The sequence below is a fragment of the Ictalurus punctatus genome, chromosome 28 (assembly GCF_001660625.3).
Source record: "Ictalurus punctatus breed USDA103 chromosome 28, Coco_2.0, whole genome shotgun sequence".
Classification (NCBI taxonomy): domain Eukaryota; kingdom Metazoa; phylum Chordata; class Actinopteri; order Siluriformes; family Ictaluridae; genus Ictalurus; species Ictalurus punctatus.
The window spans coordinates 8,684,679-8,708,457 of record NC_030443.2 but is presented as its reverse complement, the minus strand read 5'-3'; the positions used below and the strand labels follow the sequence as shown (position 1 = coordinate 8,708,457).

General features: G+C 37.3%; 1 protein-coding gene and 1 long non-coding RNA gene across 10 annotated transcripts in view; one reads left to right on the top strand and one right to left on the bottom strand.

Annotated features, from left to right (window-relative positions):
• Nucleotides 1–20,424, bottom strand: part of coro1cb (coronin, actin binding protein, 1Cb) — a 69,795-nt gene extending 49,371 nt beyond the window's left edge. The window contains exons 1-5 of one of the 9 annotated variants that reach the window (XM_017496170.3): nt 20,099–20,423; nt 19,651–19,857; nt 19,036–19,200; nt 18,083–18,895; nt 1,612–1,811 (exon numbers count right to left, since the gene is read on the bottom strand). In XM_017496170.3, coding sequence (XP_017351659.1) covers nt 1,612–1,811; nt 18,083–18,895; nt 19,036–19,200; nt 19,651–19,857; nt 20,099–20,123 — 1,410 coding nt within the window. In that variant the 5' untranslated portion in view covers nt 20,124–20,423. Of the gene's footprint in view, nt 1–1,611; nt 1,812–7,624; nt 7,850–8,816; nt 9,150–18,082; nt 18,896–19,035; nt 19,201–19,650; nt 19,858–20,098 lie in introns of those variants that run through there. The other 8 variants (XM_017496171.3, XM_017496172.3, XM_047162466.2 and 5 more) reach the window with 8 other exon arrangements.
• Nucleotides 9,741–17,150, top strand: LOC108280778 (uncharacterized). The gene is made up of 2 exons (XR_001815831.3): nt 9,741–9,955; nt 14,346–17,150. It is a non-coding gene; the product is annotated as an uncharacterized LOC108280778 (long non-coding RNA).
• Nucleotides 20,425–23,779: the final 3,355 nt, after the last annotated feature.

The following is a 23,779-nucleotide window of genomic DNA, read 5'->3' as shown; positions in this document are numbered from 1 at the left end:
AATAAAAAAAACTTTATCCTCCCCATTTCAACAAGTTGTTTCACAGTAGCTGGTCTCATAAACTCAAGTTAACATTAACACATTAACTAAATTCTGTAGATAAAAGTAAGATTTCTTAACTTACTGAATGTTTAATTTAATAAAATTAATTCATATTAAAAGAATTAATTGACTGAATTCTAAAACACCTCCTGTTAGGCTCACATTCGCTCACCACAAACAAAAGCATTTCTACTTTATCACTGAACATCAAACTGGTAATATATAATATAAACTTTTATATATATATTAATATTAACTGGATATGAAATACTACTCTACAAATATATTTTCCTGTGCAATATATACTTTTTGTCAACTCATCTTCATTTAAATCTTTCAACGGTGTACTGGTGCTTTAATTCAGTGCGAGAAAAAAAATTAGACTCGATGCCGAAACTCCTACTTCACGATGCAGCGTTCGTTGTAAAATTTAAGCAGTAAAGAGCTTACAAACTGCAGTTTTGTTGTCATTCCACATAAGAGACATCATCTTTACACACAGCACAAAATCGATGTGTTTTCCCACCCTCTTTTGATTGACAGGATAGAATCGCTCCTGATCATCGGCTGTTTCTAAACTATCGTGAAAAATTGCCTTTATCGCATCTCTAATAATATTAAATATGTGTGTAATAGAGAGAGAGAGAGAGAAATTTATTTATTTATTAGGGATGCACCGAATTGAAAATTTAAGCCGAAACTGAACATAATGAAAAACTTGGCTGAAAGCCGAATACGTTTTTTCGCGTATTTTCCATTTGTTTTGCCATTTTTTTTCACCATTGCATAAATTAAATAGTCAGAATGTGCTTTTTACTATTTTATCTTGCTTTTCAAAGAAAAAATCAATTACAAAAACTACAGTTTCAAAATATTTATCACTGAACTTTTTTTTTTCATTCCAGCAGGCATAGGCTACCAATATGGCACAATATAACTTTAAATAAATGAATTAGTAAAATAAAAATATTTTTATGTGGTCATCTTTGAGCCCCCCTTGAATAGCCTGTTAGGCCTATAACTGACTGCTTAAAGAATGAAACACTCTGTAGCCTACAACAAAAAGTGCATTGACAAGAGTGCAAAAAATGGTTATATTCGGTTATATACGGCTGATTATATTGGGGATATATACCGCTCGTGTCCCTGTACACCTCACGAAGTATTATAGTAGATATAGTATAGTTAGATACATTGTTAAAGTTATGTCCCTTGATAAATTTAGTTAGTTTAAACTATAGATTAGTTCATTTAGTCTCCGCTGGTTTTTCACTCCCAGTCCATAGTACTAGTTCATATTTCTTGTTTTGTGTTTTGACCCTGTTTTCTCTGACTTCGATTCCTGCTTTGCCCTGTTTATGCCTGTTTGCTGATCGCCCGACCCTTTGCCTGTCTTTGCGTATAATATAATATAATATAATATAATATAATATAATATAATATATAATATAATATATAATATAATATAATATATACATACACACATATACTACATATACATACACACACACACACACACACACACACACACACACCTTTTTGACCTGCATATTCAGAAATACAGATTACCTTTTGAAGAGGGAGGACAATAAAGGCTCCACCCCCGCTGGCCTCCACAATGATGGCAACAAATTTGGGGTTGACAGCACAGAAGGCGCTGTCCCAGGTGACCCGTGACACCCTGATGTCATCATAGCACTGATCATTTTTCACCACCTGGCCAAAAACGTGGCGGAACTTACTCTGCCGAACCACACGCCTGATCATCTCTAAAGAAAAACAAATCAGAGAAAGTCATTTAGCCGTAGTTATTGTTAACTCTGATTCATGCTGGTATTCCCCAGACTTTCTTTGGGCAAGAGAAAAAAAACTTTTAATTAGGCTCAGTGCAAACAGTAAAACCATTAAAACAGACAAATTGGTCAAGTTAGCAATCTGAGGCATTCTATCAAAGAGTTCTCACTAATTCAGGGGTGTCCAAAATTACCTGCAAAAGGTCCAGTGTGGGTGCAGGTTTTTAAATTCAAACCAAGTAAGAGACACTCTGGATTCCACCTGTTTAATCAGTTGAAAAATACCAACTATTTACAGATAATATTGGCCACTCTTATTCTAAATGGCACAGACATCTGTGAAATGTTACATGTGTGACATGACTAAATAAATTTTTATCCAACAGACCACAACATTGAGCCCCAAAAAGCATGTAGGATCACAGATAGTTTAATACAGCTGAATTTTTTAAGCTAGTTTTACAGCTTAAACATTCATATACAGTTAGGTCCATAAGTATTTGGGCGGTGACACAATTTTAGTAATTTTGCCTCTGTGAACCACCACAATGGATTTGAAATGAAGCAATCAAGATGTGATTTAAGTGTAGACTTTCAGCTTTAATTCAATTTAATTGTTTAGGAATTACAGATATTTTTAATTTTTTTTACAGAGTCCCTCTATTTTCACAGGCTCAAAAGTAACTGGAAAACTGACTGCTAAGCAGCTTCACGGCCAGGAGTGGCCCGTTTCCTTGTTATTTCATGACAAATTAAGCAGATAAACGGTCTGGAGTTTATTCCACGTGTTGAATTTATATTTGGTATCTGTTCATGGGAACTTAATATACAGTCCAAAGAGGTGTTAATGCAAGCGAGAAAAAAAAACAAAGGCTGAAAAAAACAAAACAAGACCAATGGAGATAGCAGAACTTTAGGAGTGGCCAAATTAACAATTTGGTACATTCTTAAAAAGAAGGAATGCACTGGCGAGCTCAGCAACACCAATAGCCCTGGAAGACCATAGAAGACAACTAAAGTGTGTAATCTCAGAATTATTTCCTTGGTGAAGAAAAACCCCTTCACAACATCTAGCCAAGTTAATAACACTCTTAAGTTGAAAGTATGCTTCACTTTTTATGTGTACGCTAGGAACAGTGTATAGTATGTGTGACGCAAATTTCATCAGCAGAGTATACACGTACAGTACGCACGCCGCCCGATTTTTCTAACAGTGTGTACTTTGTACGTGCAGATCGCATATGCGCATTTAATTATTTCGCACTATTTAGTTGTTCCACAAGGTGGCAACAGTGACCCAGGGTCGTTGATTGTCAAGGTAGTTGAAGAAAAAAAAAATAAACGGAAGAGACGTAAACAAGTGCAGGTTAGAAAGTACCCGCATTTTTATAATTCTAGTCTTAAAGTGTATAAGGATTTGTATATAGGTGCTAATCGTGGCAAGAGATTGCCCAAGCATTGTTCTTCGTGTTGTTGTGATTCTTCTTTGTCGTCCTTCACACCAAAAGACCTGCTTTACTGCTCTGTACTGACTCTAGGCCAGGAGGGGTAGTGCAAGTTGTCGTAACGTGCATGCTTCAACAGTCTGTGTACGCATACATGTCAAAAGCCATGGTAGACTTTGCTAGAAAACATCTTTAAAAAAAAATAAAATAAAATAAAATAAAAAAAAGCCTGCCCAGTTCTGGAATAAGATTTTTTGAACAGATGAAACCAAGATTAACTTGTACAAAAATAATGGAAAGAGTATAGAGAAAGAAAGGAAGTGCTCATGATCCAAATCTTACTACATTATCTGTGAAACATTGTGGAGGAGTGTTATGGCATAGGCATGTATAGCTGCCAATGGAACTTCGTTACTGGTGTTTGTTGGTGATGTGACTGCTGACAGATGTAGCAGGATGAATTCTGAAGTGTATAGAGCTATATTTTATGTTCAGATTGCTGTTCAAATGCTGGAAAACTGATAGGACGGTGCTTCACAGTACATCTGTCTTCAGTTGCTGCTTGTTTGTGGGTCTTTCTGAACAGCATGCTCAATTGGGATATGGTCAGGTGAATGACTTGGCCATTTAAGAACATTCCATTTCTTTGCCTTAAGAAGTGTTTTGGTCATTATCCATCTGGCAGCTACAAGCAGTAACTGAAGACAGTTGCAGTAAAGGCAAAACACCTCAAGGGAGGAAACTCAGCATTTTACTGATGTCCAGGGGTTCCAGACTTCAGGCAGTCATTGACTGCAAAGGATTTGTAGCCAAGTATTAAAAATTATCCTGATATTTATCAGTCCACTCAGAATTATTATTTTTTTTTTTGTGATTGTTGCAGCCAAAAATGCTTAATTTTGTTTCAGCTTTATTCAAAAATTTGCAATGCAACTTGCAGAGTTTTTGGGCCCTTTTTTTTTTTTTTTTTTTTCAGAAAACTACTTGAATTGTCAAAATGGCAACGCACGAAGTTGTTTTGCATGGTCTCTTGCAGTGACGTTTGTTGGTAAATGAGACCTTTTATCTGTAATCATGTTCAATGCACACAAATCGATGAGGGCTTTGGTCAAATTTGCATTGTGATGATGTCACATGACATGTCATTGCCCAAGTCTGCAGAAAATCTGCTGTAATTTTCAAAAGTTACAAATTATAAATTTGCTAGCTCCCCCAAATATTACAGAGTTTGCTTGATTGTGTTCATTTCTGCAACTGCAAAATTGCTGATTTATAATTACAGTGGTGCTTGAAAGTTTGTGAATGCTTTAGAATTTTCTATATTTGTGCATAAATTTGACCTTAAAATAAAATTAGACAAGAGCCCAATTAAACAAATGAGAGAAAAATATTATACTTTGTCATTTATTTATTGAGGAAAATGATCCAATATTACATGCGTGTGGCAAAAGTATGTGAACCTTTGCTTTCAGTACCTGGTGTGACCACCTTGTGATGCAAGAACTGCAACTAAACAGTAACTGTTGATCAGTCCTGCACATTTTAATCCATTCCTCAGTACAGAACAGCTTCAACTCTAGGATCTTGGTGGGTTTCCTCACATGAACTGCTTGCTTCAGGTCTTTACACGACATTTCTATTGGATTAAGGTCAGGACTCTGACATTCCAAAACAATAACTTTATTCTTCTTTCACCATTCTTTGGACTCTGTGTACTTAGGGTCATTGATTTGCTACATGACCCACTTTGTCTTGAGATTTAGTTCACAAACAGATGTGCTGACATTTTCCTTTATAATTCAGAACTCATTGTTCCTTCAGTGATGGCAAGCCATCCTGGCCCAGATGCAGCAAAACAGGCCCAAACCATGATACTACCACCACCATGTTTCACAGATGGCATAAGGTTCTTATGTTGCAATGCAGTGTTTTCTTTTCTCCAAACATAACGCTTCTCATTTAAACCAAAAGGTTCTATTTTGGTCTCATACATCCACAAGATGCTTGTCCTCATGATGCAAATGCAGACAAGCAGTAGTGTTTTTTTTGGAGAGCAGTGACTTTCTCTTTGCACACCAGTGTTTTCTTGATGGTGGACTCATGAACATTAACATTAGCTAATGTGAGAAAGGCCTTTAGTTGCTTAGAAGTTAACCTGGGTTCCTTTGTGACCTTTTTCTGAGGTCCTCAGAAATCTCCTTTGTTCATGCCATGATGTACAACAGATGTGCTGTGAAGATCAGACTTTGATAGTTCCCTGTTCTTTAAATAAAACAGGGCACTCACACACCTGATTGTCATCTCATTGATTGAAAACACCTGACTCTGTTGTCACCTTCAAATAAACTGCTAGACATAAGTCCACATACTTCTGCCACTCACAGATATGTAATTAGATAATTTTCCTCAATAAATAAATGACCAAGTATAATATTTTTGTCTTGTTTGTTTAATTGGGTTCTTGTTGTTTACTTTTGAGATTTGTGTGAAAATCTGATGTTTTAGGTCATATTTATGCAGACGTAGAGAAATCTAAACTTTCAAGCACCAATGTATGTTAGTTTGGCCACACCCTTTCGGCTGTAAGACCTAATCGGTTAATGCAATATTTTTGTTAAACCCCTTGAATTAAAGCTTAATGTCAAATATTGATTGCTTCATTTCAAATCCATTGTGTTCGTATAAAGAGGCAAATTTACAAAGTACGTCACTGCCCAAATACTTATGGACCTGACTGTATCTGTGTGATTTAGACCACATCAAAAGACCACAAATAAAAGCAATTAATCCATGATCCACCATGCTGCACAATGAGTGGATCAATACAAATATTCATGGTATGATAAAAAACACAAAAAAACAATAGCATTTAGTATGTCAGGGCACCTGGTTACAACTTCACATTTTCAGATATCAAATGTGTTTTTGCCAGTTGCAGTGAAAGTACTTAAAACATGATTAACAGCATCTTATTTGGTAGTTTCTTATTTGGTAGTAGAAATATTACGAATTATGAGCCTATATTGCTTCAAAGGTATTGAATATAAACTTTTAAATGTCAATAGGACTTCTTAGTCACAATAAAAATAAATATAAAACGTAATTAGACACACTATTAAAAGAATACATAAATATAGGAATGCACTGAAATTAAAATTCTTAGGCGAAGCCGAATAAAATGAAAGACTTGGCCAAAGGCCGAAAACCGAACACCTTTTTTTTCGCATTTTTTACATTTATTTTGCCATTTTTTTCAACATTACATAAATTAAATAGTCAAAATTTGCCTTTTACTATTTTGTCTTGCTTTTCAAAGAAAAATTCAATCACAAAAACTACAATTTCAAAATATTTATTTAACACTGAACATTTTTTTTAATTCCAGCAGGCATAGGCTACCAACAATATACACAACAATATAACTTTAAATACATAAATTAGTAAAATAAAAATATTTTTATGCGGTCATCTTTGAGACCCCCTTGAATAGCCTATGTTAGGCCTATAACTGACTGCTGAAAGAATGTAACACACTGTAGCCTACAACAAAAAAGTGCAGTGACAAGAGTGCAAAAAAATGGATGGACTCACAACAAATGAATAACTGTCCTAGACATATGCCAACTTCTTTAACGGCCATTCTTACATCTTTCTCTGACACTTTAAAATGCTTCCACACTGCCGACATGTTTGCTGCAATTAAAGCTTCGCGCATCTCACTCTGGTTTCTAGGCTATTTGGTCGCGTCATCAAACACGTCATCGTTCTGTCAAATTTATTTGGCCTTTTCAATTATTCGGCCGAACACCGAAAGTGCTTTTTTTTGTTTTGTTTTGCTATTTTCGGCCGAATAATTTCAATTGCCGAACATTCGGTGCATCCCTACATAAATATCCATCTAATGTATGCAACAAAATTCCAACATTTTTGACAACTATTTTACCATTAGCCAAGTAGCTATACTGCAGTGGAATGTGATGAATTAATAGAAGAAATTTCGTGATCATGATTTTAAAAAGGACCATAGTCAAGCATGTTTAGTTACAAACAGTATCAATGATGAAAAATCACAAAACCTTTATTATATTGTTAATGATTACATGATCAACATTACACTTTCTAAGTCAGTGGCATTAGAGCTATGAAATAAAATTAAAAATCCCAGCCGTTTTCTGCATTTGAACAAAAACCTACGAAGTCTGTAAAGGTGCCATCATCAAAGATTTATGGTGTTTTTGATGATTTTGGGTTAGCTCAATTAGATAAGTCGCTTAATGATACAACAATTGTATGTTTACAAATTTGTAGCTAAATGTCATCTAACTTAGTGGTTAGCACTGTCACCTTGCACCTCTGGGTTTGGGGGTTCAAATCTCACATCCACCCTGCATGTATGGAGCTTGCATGTTCTCCCAGTGCTTCGGGGGTTTCCTCCCAGTCCATTCAGTGTGTGAATATGTGTGCAATTGTACCCTGCAATGGGTTGGCACCCTGTCCAGGGTGGCACCCCTGCCATGTTGCCCAAGTTCCCTGGGATAGTCTTCATGCTCCTAGGAGGCCCCCAGGACCCTGTGTAGGATAAGTGGTACGGAAATGGATGGATGGACGTCATCTACTATTACAAATTGATAAGCAAACTAAAACAGTGTAATTATATGATGTGATAATTATAGTAGTATGACTTTGTAAATTAAAGATTTTTTTTTGCAACTTTAAAGCTAAATTATATATAAATTTACGATTATGTAGCTAAACGTTGCATCTTTTCGCGGATACGCCTGAAGCCTGTTAAGCGTGTTATTATAACCTCTCAGTCTTGTGCTGAAGTAATCTTACACTGCAGGGGTTTTTCCCCCTATGTCTGTTTTATCCATTTCTATGGCTGTGTTTAACCTGCAGATCTGCCTTTGCCACTATATGATGATGGCCCACTGCATTAATAATGCGTATCCCGATTTTTTTATGCATAATCCTGCTTCGTGGCTAGCTTTCACACCGTTTCAATCAGTTTCATTAAAAATCGCTTTAGGGAGGCGGATTTCACAAGCAAAACGAACAGAGGAGTCAATCCAGTGAAAGCACTGCATTGGGCTGCGCGTCCTGTGTGAACTCAGATCTATCTTTATGCTATGAACAAACAAATGGATACAAGCATTGCGATTTCAGTATTATAAGTGATCATATCGATCAGCTTAATGATGCGTGTGTTTTTCTTGCCCAGTGGTTAGCTGACGTTTAATTTTATCTCATTTTGGAATGCTAGCGTAGCTAATGATGCTACGCTGCACCCGGTATGAGAAATGACGGGGATAACTATCATTAATGCGGCAATATATAAAAGTTGTAAATAACAGTCTGTAGAGAAAACTTGAACGTATTGCTTAGCCTTTTGCATAAAAATTAATAATGCTATGAAAGACAAAGACCGGCTGGGCGCAACTGGAGCTGATCATGTCCCTGTGCACACATTGTATCAATGATACCTGCTAAATAGAGATTGTATTAGCAAACAAAGACCGTAATGATAATCTCTTACCTTTTATAGAAATGTTTCCTAAATTCCGAAACAGGTAATCAAAACATTGATGTTTTTCCCAGCAACAAATCTCTTAATATTTTGCTGATAGTTACAAAAGCTTCCCCCTTCTCCTTTATCTGAATGAAATAAAGCAACGCCCTTTTTGCTTCTCTACCCTTCCCCTCCTCCACAATGACAATCAGTACATCCCAGTCCTCATCCTTATCACACCTTTCACTGGCAGAACCCTAATATTCTTAGATTTTCGGAACAGGAAATGTTAGGCCACGCAAATGTTGTAACTGATTAATCTGGTTAACCATAATCAAGTAGCAGGCCCAACAGCAGAAAATACACTCTGAGCAGATGAAAAAATTGTTTCATCTACTACGTTATTCTGTTTGTCCCTCTGGGGGAACCCTTAATGGCTGTATAGTGCGCAGCAGAACGACTAGTAAAAGTAATCAATAAATTAATCAATCTTCATCCTGGTCAGAGCACAAGGTGGGAGAATTCACCCCAGATGGGATGCCAGTCCATCGAACCCACAAACACAGAACGTTCCACTAACGTTAGCATATATTTCACCTTTGACTATTTTTTGGCAACCAAATAATAATGGTCTAGGAACATTTTCTGTAGGTTCTTTTTTTTTAACCAAAAACTAACCTTCCCAGAACATTGCAGGGAGGTTTTTTATTATTTATTTATTTATTTATTTATTTATTTTGGTAACAACCTAAAGAGAACCTATAGCTACAGAACATTCTCTAATGGTTATTATTAGGTTTTATTTCTGTAACCAAAAACTAACCTTCCCAGAACGTTGCAGAGATTTTTTATTTGTAACAACCAAAAGAGAACATATACAGAATGTTCTTTAATGGTTATTATTAGGTCATTTTAGAGAATTGACATTTCCTTACAGCACTGACAGAACCAGGGGTGGGGCCAGAGGGGCATTGGTCGGCCCCAGCTGAAGTCTGATTGGCCCCCGAAGTTCCCCCGTCCTGTCAATCATCTCTTACTACGTCAGAGCACTCCATCAGCTGACAGTTTGTTTGAAATTCAAGTTGCTTAACTATTTCTTTCTATTACATCTGGTAATGGCAGGTTTACTGTATAAGCAATGCGTGTTTATCATCGTTGCTTCAATGGTAAGTACTTTTCAACACTTTAACTAACATCTTAGAAGACATTAGTGTGGCTTTCGCTTAACTTATCTTTGTCTAATGTTAGGAAGCTAGTTAGCTACAGCAACACACTAGTTATTTTATTAGCTAGTTACCTAGGCTAAGATAAGCTAGTTAGCTGGCTAATTATTTAGGTTTCACACATTATTCAACAATTGCACAGTTCAGGGAAGTAAAATATAATGGCTGACACGTAAAAGCTATAATGTTTAGTCATGTCATACAACCACAGTCATTAATTGTTTTAAATAATACTAATGCTGCGTCATGTATAAGTGGCAGCTGGGAAGTGCACAGAGACTTCAAAACATAGCTCTGATCTGAATGAAGCGCAGCAAAGCACTAATGTTAATCAGTTAAGCTCATTTTTTAAAATGAGCTTTTTGTTTTAACTACAGAATTTGCCAGAGGTAGTGGTTTCTGACCCAAAAGAAGCCCAGCCTGTCGTGAGAGCAGTTACTGTGAGAAGCGGGAGAAAATGATGGAGATCTGCTTTTATTAAATAATCTCAGCCCGTTTTGTACAGTGCTGTGAAAAAAAAGCATTTGCCCCATCCCGATTTCTTCTGTTTCTGTGTATATCTCATACTAAATAGTTTTAGATCTGAGTTTTACGTATCAACATACAGTTTGTCTTCGTTATGGTACCATATACAGTTTTGGGTGTTTCATTTTTAATTTTACGAAAGCTTCAAGTGCATTATTTGTCATGCTATACCTGCAAATAGACAACTGCTTGAATCCATGGGCTGCGTCCGAAACCGTGTACTTACCTACTATATAGTAGCCGAAATACATGTATTTTGTGAACTATATAGCATGTAAGTATGCAGTTTTGGATGCAGGCATACTCCCTTGTTTGCCGTCAAACGGTTGACCACTGCCGTATATCTCCTGTCGCAAAATGCAGCGAAAACTCCCACACAACCTTAATAGTGTGATTAAGGTAATCAATAATCATTGTTTACATGCTAGTTTCTTAATCAGAATATTGTCTTAATTGGGTTAATATCAGATTATTGTTGTCCATGTAAACGTACTGATTGTCTTGCTGCATAATCCAAGTGTGCATGCGTTTCGATTTACGGAGTGAAGACCGGACATTCTCCTTTAGGATTTTCTGGTAGAGAGCAGAATTCATGTTTCCCTCAATTATTACAAGTTGTCCAGGCCCTGAAGCAGCAAAGCATCCCATGCTGTCACACTTCCACCACCATGCTTGACCGTAGGTATGATTTTCTTTTTGTGGAATTCAGTGTTTGGTTTACGCCAGAACCCTGGCATAGGACAGTTACCCCTGTCTTCCAAACAGTTCCACTTTCGACTCCTCAGTTCACAGAACATTCTCCCAAAAGGTTTGAGCATCAACAAGATGTGTTTTGGAAAAATTCAGACAAGGCTTAATGTTCTTCTGGGTTAGCAGTAGAGTTTTTGCCTCGCCACTCTTCCATGGATGCCATTTTTGCCCAGTGTATCTCTGATAGTGGAGTCATGAACAGTGACCAAGATGCAATAGAGGCCTGTAGGTCCTTTGATGTTGTCCTTGACTCTTTTGAGACCTACTGGATGAGTAGTTGCTGTGCTCCTGAAAAAAAAAAATTGGAATGTCGCCACTTCTTGGAAGGTTCACAACTGTGCCGAGTTTTTCCATTTAGAGATAATGGCTCTCAATGTGGTCCTTTGGAGTTCCAGAGCCTTTCAAATGGCTTTGTATCCCTTCCCAGACTGATGTATTTCAATCACCTACTTCGTCATCAATTCTGGACTTTCTTTCAACTTTGGCATAGTGTGTTCTGGGTAAGACCTTTTAACTAATTTCATGCTGTTGACAAAAGTGTTGATTTGAATCAACAGGGTTTGCAGTAATCAGGTCTGGTTGCGTTTAGTCCAAGTGAACCTCAGTATGAATGCAGTTTAATATATTTGGGGAATAAGAAACCTATGGGGGCAAATAGATTTTCACACAGGCCCAGTTGGTATTGGATAAATGTTTTGCTTTAATGTTATCATTAGGACCCGAGCACCGCTGGTGCGAAGCCCTATTGGATCTGCTCTGTTTATTAGGGCCCGAGCACCGAAGGTACCGCGCCTCTGATGCAAACCGGAGGACGCATGCACCGGCGGTGCCGGACTGTATTGTTTTCAGCATGTTTTGTACAAAACCTGGCCTAAGGCTATATACATGCCAATATTCAGTTATATTCAGAGCACCACCTGTTGGCAAAAGGAACTATCATGTTTTACAATAACATACAGTATTCTTACAATATTCAATCTGCACCAAACTTCATATGTTTCATACTAATTCTGCCCTATTTCGGCCCTATTGTTTTCGGCATGTTTATTATTAGGGCCCAAGCACAGAAGGTGCCGCACCTCCCGTGGACACGGGAGGGCGCATGCACCTGTGGTGCAGGGCCCTGTTGTTTTCCTTTTGTTTATTAGGGCCTAAGCACCACTGGTGCAAAGCCCTATTGGATCTGCTCCTATTATTATTATTATTATTATTATTATTATTATTATTATTATTATTAGGGCCCGAGCACCGAATGTGCCGCACCTCTGGTGTCCACTGGAGGGTGCATGCACCAGAGGTGCACGGCCCTATTGTTTTTCTGGTGATGTTGATCATTATTATTATTATTATTATTATTATTATTATTATTATAAAAAACTTATTAAAGTATGGCAAAAGGATACATTTATTTGGTCATTTAACTTAGGTGTGTCAAAATGGCTCGATAGTGCCAACTACAATATTTCACTGATGTGCGCCTCACGCTACGTTTCACCTACATGTACGAAATTGTAAAATGTACTTTAACATACTCCTACTAGAGATTTCATCAGATCAGCATCATATTGGGTCAGTCTCATCTAAAGGCATTGACTGCTAAATTGCAGAGCTTTTGAGTTTTTGCTGCATGAAGAGGGCATGACAGTATCACAAATTTCGATGTTTTGCCTTGAAAAAGGAAGTTGTTGTAACTCAAACGTAGAATGTCCAATCTGCTCCAGACTTCACGTTTGATAAAGGTCCCGGCCTGAAGACATCTACATGGCAGTATTCAGTTATAGTCATAGCGCCACCTCCTGCCAACAGGAAGTGACATGAATTTCACTAACTCAGACACTCAATGTGCAATCTGCACCAAAGTTCACGTGTTTGTTTTTTTTTACAAAATCTGGCCTGAGGCTACATACATGCCAATATTCAGTTATAGTCATAATGCCACCTGCTGGCAATGTGAACTGTCATGTTTTACACTAACTCAGACATTATGTTCAATCTTCACCAAAGTTCACATATTTGATACGAATCCTACCCTGAAGACATCTACATACCAATATTCATTCATCATTATACCGCCACCTGCTGGCAACAGGAAGTGACATGTCAAACACTAATGTATTCCTAGCAACAAATAAAAATATGCCAGCAAATTCTAAACATGCTAGCAACATGCTAGTAACACTTAGCTAAGTGCTAAAACGTGCAATTACTGCTATTAAACAGGATGGTATTATAACTCAAGCATACAATGTTCAATCTGCACCAAACTTCTTATGTTTTTTTTTTTTTACTAATTCTGGTATGAAGACATCTACATGCCAATGTTCAGTTATAGTTATAGCGCCACCTGCTGTCAACAGGAAATTACATGCTTTACATCGAGATACTCTCCTAACAACATATAAGTGCTAAAAATATGGAATAGCATTCCTCTGGCAGAGCAACCCCATTGTGCACCCGGCTGCGAGGACTCCTTCATCGCTGCATGCAGCTTTAATTATATCTGTGTCTGTGTTATTATTTCAGACATCAGATATTTATCATATAGTTAAAAGGTTTTATACACATTTTAGAAATGTTTGAAGGATTTTTTTTACACGGCACCCCTGCTCTCGTCAGACACAGAGGTATCACACCAGTTGGGAAACACTGTGATAGACTGTTTATGACCCAGGATCGGTGCATGCTTGAGGGTTGTTCATGCAACCAAACTTCATGTCTGTTTACATTTTATTGAGCGTTATACAGAACATTTTTTCCATCGTTACCAATAAAGGTGTACCTTCGATATATCTTGATACCGTTTTATTGCCCAGCCCTACGTGGATACATGTTTCACAATCCCCCCCAATATGAGATTAGAGCTCCATCCTCCTCTCAGTGAATGCGACCCAAGTTAGGCCGGGAGAGAGATGGTAACCAATTATAGTGGTAAAAAAAAAAAAAACCCATCTAGCATAAGTCCTTGTTAAATCCTGGCAAGAGAGATAAGAAAAAAAAACCTAGTTGTTTCCCAGTTCTTTCACAAAATACTCTCACCTTTGTGTGTGTTTGTGTTTAGCAGGAAAAAGCGAGTGAGGCATATCTGAAGTTGGTGCGGGTGCTACGAGAGAGCCAAGAGACTACTGTCGGATACATCAAGTTCCCTCTGACTCCCAGTTGGCCCCATTCTATGCCTCAAAGTTGTTCGCTGTCTGTGCATGCTGTGCTGAAGCAAGATTCCTCCATCCTCACCATAATCACAACACAAGCATCTCCCTTTAATTCTATACTTCAAACAGAGCCTTCAGACAGCATCACTGATTTACAAATTAGTTACAATCACTGGTTTCACATTGTTTTATCAGGTATTTTAAGAAGTCCCCTACAATGTGGAGAACACGTGTACAACCTGTAACTTGTTCAGTTCATTCTAAACCAACTTATTCACCTCCCACAGTTAAAATACAAGAGTTGGTGACATATCAGTTAAAATCTCAAATTAAGGTTAAGACTTTCTTAAAGACACATCAAGAAAATCTATACTATTTTGGTCACCATCCAGGTTCTGTGCTTACAGGTATTGAAATGCTTAATAAGGGGTGGGAAATTCTTAAAATATATCATGGGGAAGTTGAAATTTGGAATACTTGAATAGTTCCACTCAGATTTATTTTTTTGAAGAAATTAAGGTGTCAGCATCCGACCAGTTCTGTGTTAGGCTCTGATGATGATAAGGGAAACACTTTCCAAACTTTGTTTACATTAACTCAGAACACTCTGTTTTCAGGCTGCAAGGTTTTTATTCCTCATCCAGTTCGTGTCTCTACTGGCATCGTGTGGGCAGGACATGCTATCTCAGCCTGTGAAACTTGTGCCTTGCTACACACAGATGTTCTCTCATTTAATGTCACCACATGCCATATGGTTACACGAGCAGTCACCACTCAATGTTGTATCCCAGGTTTCACAATTTGTAACCAAACATACCTTCCTCCTCATAGGGTCACTGATATTATTACTCTATTTGCATTTCTGTGGTGTGTAGAAAACCATGATTTTATGCGGCTCCACCATCTCTCTCTCATCCTTCTCGGTCTCGAATGCAAATAAAGTTCACAGCTCTCTCAATTGAGGATCGTATCTCTGAACCTGGTCCTTGGATACACTGGTTATCAATCAATCAATGAATACTGTCGTGTTCCAGCCCCTTTGGGTACTTATTGGCTATGTGGTAGCACTACCTATAGTTAATTGCTTGCCAGGTTCAACAGTCGATGTTTGTTGATTTATCTTCTTCCTGCCATGTGACCCCAAACTCATCTCCAGCCCCAAGTAACCTGATCTGTGTCTACAACTGTAAAACATGCTCCTCATATCATTGCCCTCCCACCGATACCTCACACATACTTTTAGCTGTTCCAAATTTTTGTGGTCTTGTAAACAGTAATAAGGTCGAGTGTATCTGGTAAAAAATGGTGAGTGTTATACATTTGTAGGTCGTTTAGGTTATAGTCTGCCTACTAATGCTAATCTTTATTCAAATGGCACTTTAGATCTCATACCCACTAATAGAGGATATCAATCTTTCATTGATACCACAAAGAGACTTCAAGACATCACATTTTTTGCAGATATCGATGCCACATTTACCTTCAGTGTTAATGGAGTAATGTGTTCAGTGGGTTATCAAATCCATACCCGTCATTATGACAAGAAACGTCCCCTTACAATCTCGCAGTCATCACTAACTGATCCAAGATTTGGAGCAGATTTCTAGGTGCCCTTTTTCCTAATTATGGTGTTATGATTAGCCTTGATCAAATTCGTATGTTATCTCATGATGTCGAGAAATTAGCTAGTGATTCTGCACAATCCTTAGGCATCATATCCAACACATTGCAATCACATCAGATGATGATTTTGCACAATCGGGTTGCTTTAGATTATATCTTGGCACAAAAAGGAGTTACCCGTGCAGTGGTAGGTCCTGAGTGCTGTACGGATGTGTCTGACCCTACTCTTAATTTGAGGCAATACATTATTGACCTAGGTGAGTTACGTGATTGTGTTATGTTATAATGTGTATAATGTCTACTGATCAAGTTAACAGTGTTTGATAAGGTGCCTGGCTAGGCTTCTGGTGGTGATATGGCTTGGAAATTCTACTGGGTTTCCTGATGTTCTTTGTCACCCTCCTGTTAATTTATGTCCTGTTTTGCTGTTGCTGCCTATGTGTCTCTAAGAGCATGATCCATGCCCAAGTAGCGGAAGCCACAGTTGTGTTTAATGTCTACATTTAATCTGATCTTATGTTTAATCTAACATGCTTGGTATGCAGATAAATGGGTGTGACCTATCCTCCTTTTAGGATCTGTAGATGTAAAATCACCTTGCCAGTGGTTACAGTACTTTTAAAAGGTATAGTAGTATAGTGTAAAAGGGTTAAGCTTGCTTTAATGGATGATTTTAGTGTCATCCAAAGAGGGGAATTGTGAAATATTTTTCCTTATTTTCCATGATTATGATTCAATGATTTAAGATCAGATCAGTGTGATTTTTTTTTTTTTTTTTTTTTTTTTTTTTTTTTTGCTTACCCATGGTCTCATTATGTTTTTGGGTTTCTGTCCTTGATTTTGTCAAGGTGGTATGTTTTTCTCTCATGTTTTTCTCTTATGTTATTTTAACTAGCTTTGGGTATGTTGCTTGCATGTACATATTTACATTTATTCATTTAGCAGACACTTTTATCCAAAGTGACTTACAAATAAGGAAAAAGTGTAAAAGCCAACTGTATCTAAGTTATGTTTAGACTTAAGATTAAGACTACAAAATGCTATAGTGTCCAGGGTGTCTCTGCGCTTAATAAACTGTCTCTTTGATTAGACCTTGGTTCTTGATCTCCTTCAAGCATCTTACTACTGGTGAAGCATTTTGATCATCCAGAAAAGATTTAAGTCACCTGTAATTTTCAAGTTAGTTAGGGCTGGAGCTGAACTCTGAACCGAGGACCGTGCACTGGCCCTCCAAGACTGTTACTGCCCCTCCCTGGTTTAGAAGCGAATTTCACAGTTTCAGTGACTTCTTCCAGTATATAGTCTGGTATATGTAATATAGTAATGAATTTGTTTTTGGGGCCCTGACAGACTAGAATTTTTGCGGTGGGCCAGTCTTCTGAGGGACGTTTTTTTTCTCCCCAACCCCGGCATTATATAGCCAATATACAGATATTAAATTTTTACACACAAACATGGGGAGGAAAATCTGTAGAAATTTTTTTTAATCGTTTAACAAATTTGCGTAACACAAACAATACAAATGAAGAGATTGTGTTTTTATATTTTTTATGATGTATCTAATTGGGGCTGCTTGACAGCAAATTCTCAGGCTGCTTTTTGTTGCTAGTCCACCCCTGCACCTTTGTAGTTAAAAAAAAAAACCTTCTCTTACCTTTTTGAACGGCATGTATACATATGTGTATTTATTTCAGGAATTTTTATATAAATTAGATACGGTCAAGTATCAAATAAAATGTAAACTTCCTTTGATAAAGTTAATGTTAGTATATGTTTGAAAATTAACATGGTAAATCAGAGTTTCAAGGTATAAAAATATGGAGTTTGTCACCAACCAAACAGCAACCAGTTCTATGCTCGGGTGATTGTGTTTAATACTCATATTTTTCTGTTGGCATATTTCTGACAAATGAGTGAAAGAAAACAAGGGTTCTTTCTACCACACCCCTCAGCATTTTTTATTAGACATAAAAAGTCTAAAAAAATAAATAAATAATAATAATAATAATAAATATGGACTCACCTTTCTTTGGTGACAGTATCCTTTCCATTTGACATGAAAAGGGCTTTTTGATATCAGAAGTTTTGGGCATTTCCAATACTTTATTTTCCCAGTTTCCAACATTAGCTATGCTGCTTTGTTGCATCCTTTTCTTATGCGAATTATCAGTTTGCTTAATGAGTTCTGGTCTGAAACTCATAAAAACATTTTCATCCAAGGTATTTGAGTTGCTATAAGTAACTGGAAAATTGTCTCTGTCTATAGCAAAAATTGTTTTCGGTTCCTCCTCATGCACAGCTCTGTGCATATATGGTTTGTAGTCACAAGATTCACATGTTATTATGTCTGTTGTGTCTTTTGAAATTGAAGCATTGATTGGCAAGACATTATCTCTCTCAATGGCGACAAATGGATTTAGTGGTTTCTTTGGTACTGGTGGTGGAGGGCCTTTCATTTTTGCCTGTTTTTCTAGATCTGGATGGGACTTGTCAAAATCCTCAGTGACATTGTGTAATGCTGACTCTCTTCTTCCTGTTTTGATGTTTTTCTGTAGAAGTTCAGAATATGGCCGAGGCTTATCTATTGCATGTGCAACATCTTTACCAAAAGGATTTTTTGGCTTCTTCATGACAGGTGGTGGTGGTCCTTTACTTTTAGCTGACTTTTTTTTTTGAGTATCTGTAACCAAGCTATCTGAGCTCATGGTCTGGATCTTAGTTTCAGGGACAGGTAATATGTGAATTTGGGCTGGGGGTGTAATGACAGCAGTGAAATAGGAAGGGTCTTTTTCTTGTACCAAGGAAGCTGTCATTATCTCTCTCTCACCAACATTATCTGGAAAATAAATAGATTTGAAGTTAGTTACTTACACGTTACCTAGAGGAAAAAAATGTTTGTAAAGCATATCTGATATTATTTCCCAAATATTAAATAAAAAATTATTTAGTGTCTCTGTTAGTGAAGGTAGGTCTTACCTTTGTTGGCATTATTCACTTCTTTATTTGACTCAAGTCTTCTTTTCTTGGGTGCCTCTCCTGTTCCAACTTGTGACTCTATGCTACAGTTACTTGATAACTTTTGCAGTGGGGGGCGATTGCTTTCCTGATACAGGTCTCTATCAGGGGCTACTTTAATTTCTGCTGAAGGAGAATAGACAGCTTTTTCATAAACTATTTCACAGTCTCTTTTCCCACACAACCTTAGTCCTTCATACAATTTGGCTGTGTGAGATTCCAATGTAATTTTATTGCTCAATTCATCTAGATGCCCAGGTAATATGGTCATTGAATAGTTTTCCATAAATGTTGATGTCTCTTTTCCATGTTTGAGCATGATCATTTCATGATCAGTCAAAACAATGTTTTGATTCAGGTCTGAGTGGAATGTGCTTGACCCTTTTAGGTCAAAGTCTTTCTCAATTTTTAAATGGACCAGAACTTCATCGGAACTTGTGAAATCTGTAATAGCTTCAGAGTTTCTCAAGTCAGATGATGCAGATGTCTCTTGTTCTGAACAGCTATGTTTACTTAAGTAATCCCTCTGATTTATCCTACATGTATCTGTAATAACACACAATGCTTTTTCCTTACCTTTGTTTAAACTGCAGTCTTGGTTTTCTGACACATCCAAGACTGTTATAGGTAGAGACTCATCCCTCTTTCTTTTCTCCGTGTCATTCATATTGTCTTCATCCCTGTTTATATTACTGCTCTGTCTGTGAGATGTTGATGAGATGTTATTGGTCTCAAGAAGTGTACAGTCATTCTCTCTTGAAGTGTATGACATGTTGGGAGTATCTATGAAATTAGACAGACTTATGTTGGTCATTAATGTTGCACTGTCTGTTTCTTGCCTTTCCATTGTGCTAAATGTTGTGCAGCACTTTAGTACAAAAGTGCCCTTTGAGTGTGTTCCTGACTCTAAGCTGCACAGACCTAGTACTGGGATCAGTTGTATATCTGATTTCCAGACATTACCAAATACATTCTAGTCCTCTGTCAATGACCGCATTTACACTTTGTTTGGGTGAAGGCTTACCGTTGTCATCAGCAGAAGATTTCATTTGTTCTTGAACAGAAAAGCCATCCAGTGCTGTGCTTGTATATATGCCTGGTCAGTTTTGGATGGATTTGAGCACATTTGCCACTGTCCTGTAGAGGTTTCTTAAATTAAACTTCCTCCTCTTCCTTGTGTGTAATCCTCTGTGTTAGCAAAAGCTGTGTTTGTTACCAGGACTTTGTCCTGTTTCTGTCCCATGGCCTTTGTGGAGAGAACAAATCAGTCCCTGTTACTTATAGCATATGAGCATGATCTACTAAACGAGTATTAAACTATCCCCTCCTATCTCATTCTCTCCCCTGTTCCTCTCTCTCATCACTCTCCCTCAGGCACGTTGCAATGTCTATAATTAAATGACTCTCAGTGCACCACTGAGTCACATATCCAAAACAGGAACAGGACAACTGGCTCAGATTGGTCGCCAGGTGCGAAGGTCACATTAGACCTAAAGGGGAAAAACCCACAACCTCCAAACATATTCCTTGGCCCCCAACAAAAACATTCCAGACCCTGGGACAGGCTCAACAAACTCGATATACTGGTTTGCACACAGCTACCAGGATTTTGAAAACATACCAGGCTAGTCTTTTTGAACAAATTTATTTCAGTTTTCTCTAGTTTCATAAATTACATTAAAAGACACACAAACCCAAAGCTGACTTAAAGCGATGATTTACCAGTTTTACCCTAAGGTTTCTTATTCAGGCTTTTATGATAAATGAAGACAATAACAATACAAATATTTTACTGCATTGGACAGAGTGGGCCATGTTATCACACTTTTCACTGTTTCTTACATGTCTTGGGTGGGATACATTACACTTGAATAAATGTCATACCAAATGAAAGAATGAAGTCTCAGGCATATATTACTATGATGCTTGAAAGTTTGTGAATGCTTTCTAATTTTTCTATATTTTTACATGAATATGACCTAAATCATCATCAGATTTTCAAACAAGTCCTAAAAGTAGACAAAGAAACCCCAGTTAAACAAATGAGACAAAAATATTACACTCGGTTGTTTATTTATTGAGGAAAATTATCCAGTATTAAATATCTGTGAGGGGCAAAAGCATGAGAAGCATTGCTTTCAGTATCTGGTGTGACCCCTTTGTGTAGCAATAACTGCAACTAAACTTTTCTGGTAACTATTGAACAGTCCTACACACTGGAGGCTTGGAGGAATTGTAACCCATTCCTTAGTACAGAACAGCTTCAACTCAAGGATGTTAGTGGTTTTACTCACATAAACTACTTGCTTCCATTCCTTCCACAATTTTTTTTACTGGATTAAGGTCAGGCCTTAGACTTGGCCATTCCAAAACATTAACTTTATTCTTTTTATCCATTCTTTGGTGGAACAACTTGTGTGCTTAGAGTCATTTACTTGCTGCATTACCCACTTTCTCTTGAGATTCAGTCCATGAACAGATGTACTGAAATTTTCCTTTAGAATTTGTGGGTATACTTCAGAATTAATTGTTCCATCAGTGACTACGTTTACATGGACAGCAGTAATCTAATTATTGACCTTAATCTAAGTAAGGTAATAATGTGATTAAGGTGTTTACATGAGTCGCTTTTAGAATACTCCTGTCATGTACCCGTTTTACATGTTATAGATCATAATTAGATTAAGAAGCCCGCGTCATTACGTCACCGCGGTCCGACGTCCCTCCAGAATTTCACGTCAACATACATTTCGTCTTCGTTATCGTACAGTATACAGTTTTGGGTGTTTTCATTTAATTTTTTACGAATGCTTTAAGTGCAGTTAATTATTAGTCATGCTATACGTGCAAATAGATGACTGCTTGAAGCCGTGGGCTGCATCTCAAATCGCATACTTACCTACTGTATAGTAGCCGAGATACATGTATTTTTCCCTACTACAGGCCTATAGTAGGCAAGTATGCAGTTTGGGACATAGCCAAACTCTCTTGTTCGCCGTAAAACGTAAAACTGCCATGTGTGATCGTGTCCTGTCGCAAAATGCCGTGAAAACGCTCACACGATGTTCATAATGTGATTAAGGTGTTTACATGTCTGTAGTGCATGTCCATAATATGATTAAAACAGGAGTAATCCACCTGTCTTAATTCGATTAGAGCTTAATTAGATTATGACCTTAATTAGATTAGGGTTGCTGTTTTACATGGTAGTTTCTTAATCAAATTATGGTGTTAATTAGATTAAGAGTGGATTATTGTTTTCCATGTAAACGCAGTCATAGATGGCAAGTCATCCTGGCCCAGATTCAGCAAAACAGGCCCAAACCATGATACCACCACCACCAGGTTTCATAGATGGGATAAGGTTCTTATGCTAGAATGCAGTGTTTTCTCCAAACATATTGCCATCTACAAAACAATTTATCAAGGTGGTCCTGGCTTGTCCACATGATCTTTAGCAAATGCAGCTAGGCAGCAGTGTTATTTTTGCAGTGACTTTCTCCTTGCAAACCTGCCATGCACACAGTTGTTGTTCAGTATTCTCTTTATAGTAGACTCATGAACATTAAAATTAGCCAATATGAGAGAGGACTTTGGTTGCTTAGAAGTTACCCTGGGCTCCTTTGTGACCTTGAGGACTATTACATGTCTTGCTCTTGGAGTGATCTTTGTTGGTCGACCACTCCTGGGGAGTGTAAGAATGGTCTTTGTAGCTGTCGCTGAAAAAATGTATGGGTCTTTTCTTTCTTTAAAGTATTTATTTGTTATGTTGTTGTTATTACAATAATGCAATGTAAATATTAATAATAATTTGCCTATGTGAGTTTTGTTTTACAAGGGTTGCAGAAATAGTGACACCTACAGGTTAAACTAGTGATCTGCATTTAATTTAAGTTACTGTGGTCATGTGATTAGCCTAACTAATAGCAGTGCAAAAATGTGCATGCAGTTTTTGGTGCTACAGTGTACACGGAGTGAGGTGCTAAAGAAGAGAATAACTAAACAGTAAAGCGTTACAGCTACTCCTAGATATCTGGTTGGAAGGCGCACACGGTATGTTGGTTTGTGATGTCGTGCATTTCATGTTTGTATTGTAATGTAATAGTGCAAATGTTTCCTAAGGCCATTAATGCTAGTTTAATATGTGAGCAAGATGAATGAATAGTCATGGACACTTAAGAACATGCTTATGTACAGTATGCTCATGTGAGAGTGTGTTATGTACTTTATTTCAGTTTTTCACGGTGTTTGATGGTGTTTGACAGTGATTGAATGTGCTTAAGTTGTGAAGGAATGCAATAAAAGAAACGACAAACATCAGTTGAAGCGTACGTTTTAATCTGACCAGAAGAATAGGTTTGGGAGCAGCTACAGTCTTGAATTTCTTTTCCAGCCTGGTGAGTATCAACAACCCTTTTCCTAAGGTCCTCAGAAATATCCTTTGTTCATGCAATGATACACTTCCCCAAACATGAAGATCTGACTTGATATATCCTTGTTTTTTGGGTATAATATGTTACAAAGTAACACATTACTATATTCTTATTACTTTTTCTGATAATGTGTTAATGTAACACATTACATTTTAAATGTATGTCATTTGATTACAGTTACTGATGTCAATAAAATTATGTTACTTGTGTTAGAAATTTATTGTTAAAAAAAACAAAATTAAGTAAACGCATTTTTAAAATAAATCACATTT